Consider the following 12,446-nt stretch of genomic DNA (forward strand, 5'->3'; position numbering starts at 1 on the left):
TATGACAACCAACATTTCTATAAGTATACAATACATGTACAAATATCCAAGAATAAAACAAAAATTAGTCAATATACAAAAAAAATCATTTATATACTTTTCATCCATTCTTCATGTACAAATATGCCACAAAAATATGAGTATAAGTATCCATACCTGATAACTCCATATACACAAATACATGTATGCAGATGAATATGCCTATAATGACTTAACCTGGCTATGGGGGATCAAATGCATAATATTCTCTCCCCCCATCAAAGTCTTTTAACACAAAGGTTTGAGATGAGTAACAAAATATGAAAGTACCATTCTCATTGGTTCCAGATCTGTGTATTGAATGGAGTGCACGATGCAACGATGATCTTGATTGGCCACTGACTTTTAGAGATTGATTTAATACCTTTGTGTAGCAGAGCCCTGATTTCAATTTCAATTCTGATGGAAAGACATCGATGGAAAGAAAATCAGTTTCTGGTAATCAACATTTCAACTAAGATTTAACAAAGATTAATAGTGATAAACTTCACCCCCATTCTTGATTTGATTCATTGAAGAAAATTGGGCATCTGATAGAGAACACTGTGAATAAGATGGGGGGGGGGGTTACCCTTGGTGTGGTTGTACCATTGTATACATTTTTTATACTAAAGTCTGTAACCGGTTGATTTTATTCATTTAAGAAAATTAGGTGTTTAATAAAAAAACAGTGGGAATAAGGGGGGGGGGGCACCTTGGTATTAAAGCTTTTGCTATAAAATAAAATGTGTATACCAAAGTCAGTTGCCATTGGACCATCAACATCTGTGATGGGGGTAATTCTTCAGAATAACTCTCCCACTTTCAAGGTTAAAATGCTGGGTTCAAATCACATGCATGACATAGAAAGGTTCCAGTTTTTTTATTTTTAATAATACACATGATGTCACTCTGAGAATAATCAAGAACCATCAAACACTTTTTTTTTTAAATTAAAGAATAAAACAAGATGTACAGTATTTATATTTCATGTCACATATATTAGACTCTACCACACTCATAATTTCCATTATATAAAAAGGCACACCATTTAAGTTTATCATCTATGCAATATGATACAAATTTTGTGTATGATATAGGGACAGTATACAAGTAGGTAGAGTTGCAATGCGTTTTAAATATTCTTATTTCAATTATGTTCATTGTCTCTTGTCATGTATGATTTGATGTCTTTTTCTCAGTTAGATTTTGTGAAATTGGTCTCAAAAGAATAATGAAGCCAATTAGGCCCTAGGCCTGTGGTTACAAAAATGATAACTATTCTAAGGATGTACAAGATAACGATATCATTAATTGATACTTCAATGAATGCATCATGATATGGGATACATGATATGTGGGCACGTGGTGGTCTCATACATGCTTATCTGTGTGCAGTGCATGTGATCTTTGCAAGAACTTATCATTTGGTGATTCCAATGCTTTGCCACAAACACCAGTTCTCCAGTGCATAGCGGATATTTTGATAAAGTTTCCATCATTCAAGTTCACAACCAGGGAGGTGTTTTCACAAAGATTGAAGTGTGAAGAGTCGCACTTAAATTTCAGTTGCGCGCATTATTTAACGCATCAGTGCATTGGTCACATCCTCCACATAGAACGTGCTTTACCACATATCCATCAATCAGATCATGGGCAGTATGACTCTAAGTCACACTTAAATCTTTGTGAAACACCCCCCCAACCTAAATTTCATTGGTGAATGGTTTGCTTAAACCCCCATGCTACAGAGAGCAAGACCTCTGAAAGACTGCTGTAAGACCATGAAACTTGCTTTATCGTTCAAAGGTCTTTCAATGAACTTTCAGAGATCTCTGAGGTCTTTCATGATACCTGATTGATCTTTCAATGATCTTCATGGTCTCCCTGATCTCCAAAATTTTTTGAAACGGTTCGAAACAATCTTTCAGCTGTCTTTCAGGAATATGGTCTTTTGGTGGTCTTTCGGCTGTCTTCCGGGTCCTATGGGAATCTTGCTGGAAATGTTGTTTTTTGGTCTTTCAGTGGTCTTACAGGGGATTTCAGAGCCAATTCACAAAGACAGCAAATGTCACTGGTCTTGAAGACTGCTGAAAGACCTTGCCAATTTTTGGTCTTCCACGAGTCTCAGTTCTGTGGAATGGGGGCCTTATTCAGAGCAAACCAGTGTTAATAAATTTAGAGAATTTCATACATGCTGCATCAATGAATAACTGTGTATCTGGTTAGTCCACCACCTCGTATTTCTCTCATTCTCCCACAATGCCTCAGGATGGTCAGCGATGCACGAGCCGATGAATCCATCTTGAGGCTACCGTGTCTTCGAAGGTCATCCTCTGTTACAAAGAATGTACCTGGCAGGAAAAAAGAAAAGAAATAAACATTGACAAAATAAAGAAAGATCAGGAGGGGGCGGGGTGGTTCTTCTGTTCGATGAAGTCCTGAATTTTTTTTGCTCAGGTAATTCATGCCCGCTTTCCCGCTCACTACTTCCTCTCTCTATCCCTTCTCTTTTTTCTCTCAGCAATTTCCCCACCCTTCCTCCTTTCTCGTATTGTGTTCATATTTGTAATGTATTTGTGTTACATGCCTATCTCGCCACAAGCTTTCAATACGCTCTTAGGGAATTACGTCTTCTTCTGTTAACAAATCTTTTATATATTTATACTCTTTTATGACAAATGATTTTGTACAATTTATATAAAAAAATTGTATTTTGTTAAAATGGAAGAAAATAAATATTTATTTGAATAAAAAAAAAAAACCCTTGCATGATTGACAGCCAAGACCTGAATGGGGGAGGGGGTGGGGTGAAGGGGGAGGCAACACATCCTGAGGTCAGCTCCCTACAATGTATTAAATAAAAATGATATTAACTGAAGGGTAATGGCAAATACCTTTTGTATCTTTGTTCTCTTGTTCCTTGTATTTCTGATACTGTTTTCTGTCCCTGTCGTTGAGTCCAGAGCGGGGGCGCTTCATCAGTCTGTACTTGGTCTCCATGGCTGCGTTGAAGCCATCCACTGCTCCGTTGATGTTATCATACGTCATACGTCCCTTCATGTATCTAGGGAATGGACAAGGAACAAGGTCAGAGGGACATGGGCAACTTCAGCTTGTGGAAATAGCATTCAGACGGCTTCAAAGTATCACAGTGTAAAGTTTACATAACAGGTATTCAAACAGTTCTTGCTTATTTCATTACACACATTAAATATTCAGTTAAATGAATTTTAAACAAATTTATTGAACAGCACATATAGGCACAAATTCAAAAATGTGGTTTTGAATCAATGGTTTCAAACCATGATAAATGCAGATTTGTTTGCACTGATTATACCTAATTCACTGTGTACTGACTAGCATCCAGTAATGAATGCATTCTTATGTTCAGAGCGTGCTAATTTGATGCTTGTTACGGTTGCACCATTGATGAGTCCATTGTTTGGTTTGATTAATTTACAAAACTTCATTACACAAATTATTGTAGAGAAAATGCACTTTTTAGTGTCTCGGCCTTGGCAATTGAAGCATTGTCCTTGTCCTTGAGACTTAAGGTCTTAACTAGAACACTGCTGGGTACCATTTAAAAAGAGCTGTTCTTTTAGGAGATTTTCTTTTTCATTATCTTGATTATATTTTATATAAGAAAAAAAGATAAAGTAGTTGGAATTCTCCTTTTCATGTGAACCATGTATTCTCAGAAAGTGACATGAGATCAATCACATATAAGAAACTACTTTTAACAGGTTCCGAAAGGGAAAATTTTTCCTTAACCTTGTAATATAGGTGGGACTAAAATAATCACAAGTGAGTCCCACCTAAGTCACTTTGTGCACTCACAAGGTTTTTGCAAAGAGGGCTATCCCCACCTACATGTATATCTGGCCCTCCAAAATAGCAGAGTCAGCCAGGCAATTGGGTGTTAAGCGTGAATTGTCATGAGAACACCCGAATAAGCCAAGGTAAATGCTCTATGTCTGCCTGAGGAGCCAGCACTATTGTCCAATCAGAGATAAGCGCCCGTGAACAGCTACCAGTAGTCCATGATTACTGAAGTTGATGTGAAAACAGCAAGTATTTTCTGGCGGGCTTAGGCAGAAAATTTAGCCCATGCAAACAGAAAGAAAGTAGTTTGGGATATGGGATTAGTAAGGATAGTCCGGGGTTAAAGAAAGTCTAGGGTAAAAAAAAAAAATGAGAAAAGGCTATACGATAATCAGGGGCCCCGTGTTAAAAAGAGTTACGATTGATTGGATCAATCGTAACTCTATGGAAATCCAGTTTCATGATTTTTTCTATAGGAAATTTGCACAATGTCCTTTGTAAACAGAGAGAAGCACAGTGAATATTTCAAGAACACAATGAATGCATGAATATACATCATAGTTAGAAAATATTTTGAACAAACATGAATAATACATGTTGATGTAGACATAGTTGCAATCGATCAGATCAATCATAACTCTTTGTAAGACGGGCCCCTGTACTCACTTAGGAACATCTTTGAATTCAGGCACAGTGATGTAATCCATGAGAGGTGCTGGCGGAGGCTTTGCGGGCCTCTTTGACATCGTGCTTCCTTGTCTTGTGTTTTGGTCTGTATTCTCAGTAACAGGTCTGGATTGGAGAGGTAGGTGATTTTCTTGACTGTTGGTTTAAAGGAGAAAGAGAGAGAGAGATTACTAAACCAAAATACAAAAAGAGAAGACGAGAAAAGGGAGACTCATGCAACGGGTATAAAAAAACAAAATTAAACAATGATATGTCACTAGAATAAATTGAGGCTATTTGGTTGGCCTCTACCTCCTCCCTCCCTCTCTTTGTCCTAGAATAATAGAGTTCGGAAATGATGACGTCACAATTTTTTTTTTGGCATTTAAGAAATTTGGTGCGAATTGGTCCATGGGGGCCTGATATATGACCTCATGAATACATTGACTTCAATGGGGCTAATTATGTATTCATGAGGTCACATCGCAGGCCCCCATGGACCGATTCGCACCAAATTTTGGTAGTGGGGGTATTTCATCATGCTCTACCAAAATATGGCATCAAATATGCTGAAATGCAAAATTGGAAAATTGATGACATCACATTTCGGTACTCTATACCTTTGGTTGTTTCTACACATGGTTATGCTCTGTACCTCCCTCCCCCCTTCTCTCTCTCTCTTCATTAAGTCATAGAATGATACCTTGGTTGTCTCTGTACATGGTTATGATGAGCTGGGAGCCTCTCTGGAAGATTGTGATTCATGTGAGCCAGGCGACTGTTCAACTCTTTCAGGTTCTCACGTAATATCTACCAAAGGAGCAAATAAACATAAATTATTAATTTCTGGCTTTTGTAAGACACCAGTATTTCAAATCCTCATTTAACCAGGGAGTTGTGAGTTTTTAACTAAACTTCAGGATCATGATCATGATGATTGTTTTTTTTTTATTATTGCTATTATCTTATCAGGAGGGAAATCACCACCATTAACTAAGAAGATTGCTATCATTGTCAACACGACTGTCATCATCATTCGTCATTATCATCATCATGATCATCATCACTACTATCATCATCATGATCATGATCATGATCATCATCATCACCACTATCATCATCTTCATCACCTGAGCTTCAATTTTGGTTGCTGTTCTTTGACCCATTCTCTGATCCTAGCACAGATGATGATAAGTATTTACATGAATAGATATCATCATCTGATCATGATGATGATCATAATAATAATCATCATCATCACCACTGTCATCATCATCATCATTATCATCACCATCATCATCTTCATCACCTGAGCTTCAAATTTTGGTTGCTGTTCTTTGACCCATTCTCTGATCCTAGTCACAGACAATAATAGATATCATCATCTGATCATGATGATGATCATGAATATAATCATCATCACCACTATCATCATCATCATCATCATCACCATCATCATCATCATCATCATAATCATCATCACCTGAGCTTCATCCAGCTTTTTCTGCTGTTCTTGGACCCACTCTCTGATCCTAGCCACGGATGATTCTGCGTCGGACAGATCTCTTTCCATCATGTTTAGCTGCTCATGGCATTCTGATCTCACCCCATAAGGTTCGGAAGCTGATAATGGAGACAAGATTTTTATAACAAAATACTGTTTTGGGGGTCAATATTTGCAATTCAATTCAATTCATTTATTTTTGAAAATATACAAACACATGTACAAGTATATGATACGACAACTAAAAGGGTAAAAAAAAAAAAAACAATATGAGCAACAAAAAAATAGTAGAAATGTAAAAGAAATGAAACGAAATATGTAAAGAATGTACATGTAGGAAGATATATCCTCCCAAAAATTTCAGTCTCAACAGTCTCGCTCCTTTCCCTAAATATTGTGCGACCATGGTATCAAACATTAAATTCAATCACAATCTTAAGAAAAAAATCACATACTTGTAGCCCTCTAGATAAACAGGTTAACTTTGGTGCATAATGCTTAAATCCTTTGGGGATGGTTCATGAATGATACAGTGATGAATTTATGAACCGTTACGTCAGTGATGAACAGCTTAATTGTGACCTGCCTTCTCAAAACCAACATCAGGTCACCCAAAATGAATTTTCAGATTATTATTATTTTTTTTTAATGCACATCCTAGAAGCTTTAAAATGATATACAACTTGTCAAATTGATTCACAATAACCCACGCAATTTCTTCATTGAATGTAAATTAAACAAGTTTTTGAAGTTTGGGTTCACAAAACCCACGAGACTGACATGCCGTACAATCTCGGTGAAACTTCCAAGCAGTGTGGATAAGTGTTGTAAAAGAAACTCTTGTATCTTGTATTTTATTGTAACTTCACAACTTCACAAATGTTGACAGCATGAAAAAGAATTATGCTTTAAGATAAGCAAATTACAAGAAAAAAACCCTCTTTTTTATACCAAATTGCTATTTGGGTAGAGAACATTCCCTAGGGAGGAATTTTGGGATGATGGGTCATAATTTTCACTTCGCCTAAACAGGGGGCCTACATGTACCCCTGTAAATAATCGGAGGTAACTGAGCTTACCAATAGAAACCAAATCCATGCATGTTGCAAGACTGGTGAGTTTGATCTCAAAATGTGTTTTCAATTCATTCAGTGTACGGCACTCCATCTCTGTCAATGCAAAATAAAAAGAAGAATAGATTAGATTTTTTAGATTTGATAGCATTTATTCCATTCATCATAAAAACAAATACAAGGCACATACAAAGTTTACATAAATTACATGGGAAAATTGCAGATATTACAATGATAAAATCTGGGAAACAGTTGAATAAAGTACATGATTTATAAATGAATGAGGAGGCAACTAGAAAGGGAAAGCCTTATTAGCGCTGCCACCTTTACAAAATCTGGAAACTGAATATATTTATATGATATTGTAAAATACAGGATGTGATAAATACTGAATACCAGATATAAACATTGAACATAAAAGGGGAAAATACAAATGATAAGAATGAACATCGGCATTGTAACAAAATATTTCTGAGATATTGTTAGGAATAAAGCTTTTTTAACATAAATACATAAAAATTGCAATTTCATAATCAGAGAAATCATAAACATTCAACAAATTTAACTGACTTAACAGCGGCTTGGTATGGGCAAGAAAATTGGCATGTGTAATGATTCTCACTGCTCTTTTTTGTAGCCGGTATAAACGTTGCATTGAGTATGAAGTACAAGAACTCCACGCAATGTTACAATATCGAAGATATGGTGAAATAATGGAATTATAAATCATTATGAGAATCTTTTTTGGAAAAAACTTTAACTTGTTTAGGATACCTATACTATAACTTGTCTTGTTAGATTTCTTCGCCTTTTAAGATCAGCGCCCACTACATCAGTACATGATCTGTTGCGATGCAATTTATATGAAATATGTGAAGTCCCAAGAAGTAAAATCACTTTATTTGAAGTACGGCATACATTGCTAGGAATACTAACATTCAAATTCTACTTTGATGCTAGACCAAAAGCTTCGGTCTCTGTTATGTTGGCTGTTCTGCTGCACTCTGTTGGCTCCACTCACCAAATACAGAGACCAAAGTTCTAGCTCGATCTGTACATGGACTCAATGGCCATATGTTTATGTATTAAGTTCGGATAAAACAGGGAAGTGAAGTTGCGCGACAGCCGAAGTAAGTCACTGTTTTTTTCCCTTTTAAGTTTATTTTCCCCGTTTTGGTGCATTTCAGGCAAAAACGGAATAATCTTTATTTTGGTACATTTCTTATTATAGATTTTTATGAAATAAAGACAAAATTCAATGAGCACCGTCGGGGGGGATTTTGCATTGTCAACCCCCTAATGGTGGCTGCACGATAGCGAGCTGTCTGTGTACATGTACGAGGAGAAAAAAAAAAAAAAATTAATGTAAAAAACTCCTTGAAACAGACGGCTGCCAGCTGTCTACTTTGATGCAAGTCTTGTACCGGTAGTCGGAGTAAAGCCCAAATCGGTTTCAAGTCGCAGCCAATGATGACTTCATTGCGATTTGGAATTGGATTTGATTTTATCCCTATAGGGAGGCTAGAAATAGACTGGAATTTAGATTTTAATTAGAATCTAGGACCTAATTAATACAATTTTTTTTTAACTTTGCAGCTTTGATTGTTAAGGAAACTAACGTTACAGGTTGGAATGTTGATAACAAATGCTATTGAAAATTGGATCGCAATTGATGATTGTATAGTCATAGTAAATAATGTTGTAAATCGGATAAAAATCAGATCGAACATCGGATTGGCAGTTAAGCTTCTAAAATCCAAATCGAATCGGCGATGTTTAAAAACAAAGGAATACATCAAAATTTTGTTCGCTGTCGCGCGCATCTTCCTGAGAAAGTCACAAAGATGAATGCATTGGAATGGAAGTAGGCAACATGCGTGATCGTTTGGAAAATGTTTTAAAAGGGTTTTGAGGTGTTACTGCTTTACAATAAAATGAGTGATTTTTATTAGAAAGATAAACGAATGACACATCTTCCGATCAAAGTCGCAAAGGAAAATAAAATGAAAATAATTCTCATAGATCACAGGTCAACGAACGATCGGCGGGACATCTTTTATAAAAAATTTTATGTTAGGTGCTAGCGATTTAGAAGTATTGGAATGATCTCTTGATCTCGTACGATGTAAGAGAGTAGCAGTGATGTCCGTCAGTAATACGACCTTATTAAGTTCACAGCGATGTCCGCTATCACCACGAGGTTGAAGAGAAGATGTCTATCATCATAAACGATGTAAGAGAGTAGCGCAGTGATCTCTGTCAGTAATACGACCTTTAAAAATTTCACGGCAGCATCTGCTATCACCATGAGGTGGAAGAGAAAATATCTATCCTCGTAAACATCGTCAGAGATAATACTGCGTCTTTCTCCCTGAATAATGCGACCTCTAAATAGCTAGCACCTCAAAAACAATCTTGAAATATGTTCTGAACGATCACGCACTGTAATTAGATCTACACCGATTTTTTTATATCCAATTTTTTCCTTCAAAAGTTCAAGGGGCATGATCGAAGATCAGCAAGTGATCGCTAATTGTGGTAAAATCGAATGGAATCGGTTGTTGATTGCAAAATCGGTTACAAGCTTAAGTCATAGTGTGCTCAGCTCCATGAGAAGATGGGTGAGAAAAAGAAGCCAGGCCAGGTAGACGTTAGAATAGAGATGTTTGGACGCGAGCCGCCGTAGTAAAATTCTAACGTTAGGCATACTCAAGTCAAAGCAACAAAAACACAGCTGTCAACAGCACATTCACATCAATCTGTAATTGTAAAAGTGAAATAATTAATTTGGCATATTATGAAGGCATGCAATATATAGTATAGGCCAAGGTCTTCAACGTGAAGTTCAAAAGGTAAAAAAACAGACAGTAGATCCTAGATAAAGATATCTCATCTGACCTGTCCCTCCGACAGTTCGTATAGCATATAGGCCTATAAACTAACCTCGCAATAGTGTGAGTGCCTCCGACCGCGAACGATGCGTTTATAAATTATAGTCTGCGGCAGCGGCCAACCCCAGCACAAATATTTATGAGTGGGACAATCGTAAACACAACTACCGTACGTTAGATCTATATCTAGTAACGGGTCCTTAAACCTACCCTGTGTTCTCATATATCAAAGCTCAGTAAAATGAATAGCCATGAGAGATGACCCTGTCTCTCGTTTCAAACTCTACACAATTAAAAACGTATAAAATTTCGACGAGCTTACCAAAATTAAATCCAGCATCAACTACAACTTTGTTAATGTTATTTTGTTTAAATTTCGCGGAAATTATCACGCCCTCTAGGCTCTATATCGACAAAGCTTTCGTCACAGCTTACTTTAACTTTAACTGGCCAGGCGTTGTGGCGTGCGCCTGTAATCCAAGCTATGTGGGGAAGTTACAAATTGGTGCAGAGATTCGAGGTTCGATCCCTGGTCACGTCTTTCGGATGGTAAAGGTCGGTCCCAGACGTAATCTGATTGATACACGTCTGACAAAACTCAAATACACACACACACACGCTTAGGTTTACTTCATTGAGCTCGGTGCCCTTCCTCTTATAATTAAGAATTGCACTCAAATAGGAGAAAAAATAAACTAATCCACTTCTTCCCCATTTATATAATCCTACACCCGCCACCGACTATGGATCTCATTTGGAAATTTAAAAATAAATTTAGATTCAAAGTTTACAGTTTGATTTTAAAACCACACATACTAGGGTTAAAAATACTATCATAGGCCAGGATAATCACTACAAAAAATATTAATCATTGACCAAATGAATTATTAAACAAAGACAAAATCTCTAACTGAGGGTAAGTTTACACAAACAAAACAAATCGGAGTAACAAAAATAAGGGTGTCATCACTGTCATGAATTCCTTTCCTTTCTCAGGTCAGCTTATGAAAAATTTCAGTTCGCGCGCTTGCATTATTAAGATCCGGGATAAGTTAAGATACGGCCGCATACACTGTAAAAACTGTGGTGTTAACTAACACTAGTTAGTTGGTGCGAACATATTACTAATATCGTTTGTAAAATATCTCGGGCAATAGGTTGTGTAAGGCGGATTAAGCACTTACTGTCCTTTGATATTATGAAGAAGCTGTACTTTTCTATGATTTTACCTTACATTGATTACTGTATTACATCTTGGGGAAGCAGTGCAAAAATACATTTAGATAAGATCCAAAAACTTCAAAATAAATATGCCAGAATGCTTTTGAAAAAAGATTATAATACATCACAAATTTCTTTGTTGCAGTCACTGAAGTGGCAATCAGCAGCGTATAAAATATCAGTATTGTGTTCTTGTATATAAAATAATGAATGATTTAGTTCCAAATTATTTAAAACCTTTAGTATGTAAACGGCCCGTGAAATACAGGACACGGTATTCTTTACGATGCCCCCTTCAGCTTCCCAAAGCTAGAATTGAACATAAAAGAAAATCTTTCGCATATGTCGGACCCAAATTATTTAATGCACTTCCTTCAAATTTACAAGTTTGTACCTCCTTGTTAGTTTTTAAAAAAATTATGCAAAGCCTTTCATACGAATTGATAAAGAGCGAAATGATATTCCATTGATTTACAATGCTATGTATGTTTAAATTGTCACTTCCCACTCTATATTTTGGTGTTAATTGTTTCTGATGTTAGATATTTTGTATTTTGTATTTTTGATGTTGTTTGTTGTTGTTGTTCATAGTTATCTTGACATGTATTTTAAACTGCAGGGCGCCTTTGTAAAGCAGTTTTAAGAACTGAACAGGCCTACCCTGCAGTATAAAATAAATAAAACAAAATAAATAAATAAATAAATAAATAAATAGTTGGTGTTAATAGAGGACCACACCCTGAGGTGTTAAAATTACACCCTAGAGCAGCCATTCTCAATTACTTTTTTTGAAGCGCCACATTTCTTGTTGAGAATCTGTAATGCTCCACTATCCCCCGCACTATCCATTATACAAACCAGCTATGTATCAGCGGAGGGGGTCCAGAGGCCCCTGGTGGGGGTCGAGGGGGCAGAGCCCCCAGAAGTTTTTGAATATGAGGCCTTTTAAATTGCCCAGAGGGGCTCTAATTAATATCAACAGAAGAAATACAAATGCCAACAAACTACACAGTATGAATATTAAAAGAAAAATTACCAGTGACTTTTTCACAACATACCAATGATACCACTAGTTCAAACTGTTTTGCACCAGACCTATTGGCTGATGAAAGTGGCGTAATGAGTAAAAAAAAATAAGGGGGCAAGATATGGCAGCTGAAGCAAAAATATTGAATTTTTCAATACAAAAATCTATATTTTGACATAATATTAAGAAAATAATACAATGTTCCACTCTTTCCCTTT

The 12,446-nt window shown here is 36.4% G+C and overlaps 1 protein-coding gene across 3 annotated transcripts; it reads right to left on the reverse strand.

The window, feature by feature from the left end:
• Nucleotides 1-64: 64 nt before the first annotated feature.
• Nucleotides 65-10,381, reverse strand: LOC129262429 (spindle and kinetochore-associated protein 1-like). 3 transcript variants are annotated; one of them, XM_054900546.2, is made up of 7 exons: nucleotides 10,303-10,381; nucleotides 7,096-7,185; nucleotides 5,996-6,135; nucleotides 5,216-5,322; nucleotides 4,513-4,668; nucleotides 2,916-3,085; nucleotides 65-2,372 (listed from the first exon to the last, which is right to left on the reverse strand). In XM_054900546.2, exons 2-7 carry the CDS (start codon nucleotides 7,181-7,183, stop codon nucleotides 2,221-2,223), a joined length of 813 nt encoding a protein of 270 aa, XP_054756521.2. In that variant the 5' UTR covers nucleotides 7,184-7,185; nucleotides 10,303-10,381; the 3' UTR covers nucleotides 65-2,220. The 3 variants fall into 3 exon arrangements, with proteins under 3 accessions (XP_054756521.2, XP_063955890.1, XP_063955891.1); XM_064099820.1 differs by lacking the exon at nucleotides 10,303-10,381 and adding an exon at nucleotides 10,191-10,287; XM_064099821.1 differs by lacking the exon at nucleotides 10,303-10,381 and adding an exon at nucleotides 10,033-10,096.
• Between the last annotated feature and the right edge of the window lie 2,065 nt (nucleotides 10,382-12,446).

Source organism: Lytechinus pictus, chromosome 5 (assembly GCF_037042905.1).
Source record: "Lytechinus pictus isolate F3 Inbred chromosome 5, Lp3.0, whole genome shotgun sequence".
Classification (NCBI taxonomy): Eukaryota; Metazoa; Echinodermata; class Echinoidea; order Temnopleuroida; family Toxopneustidae; genus Lytechinus; species Lytechinus pictus.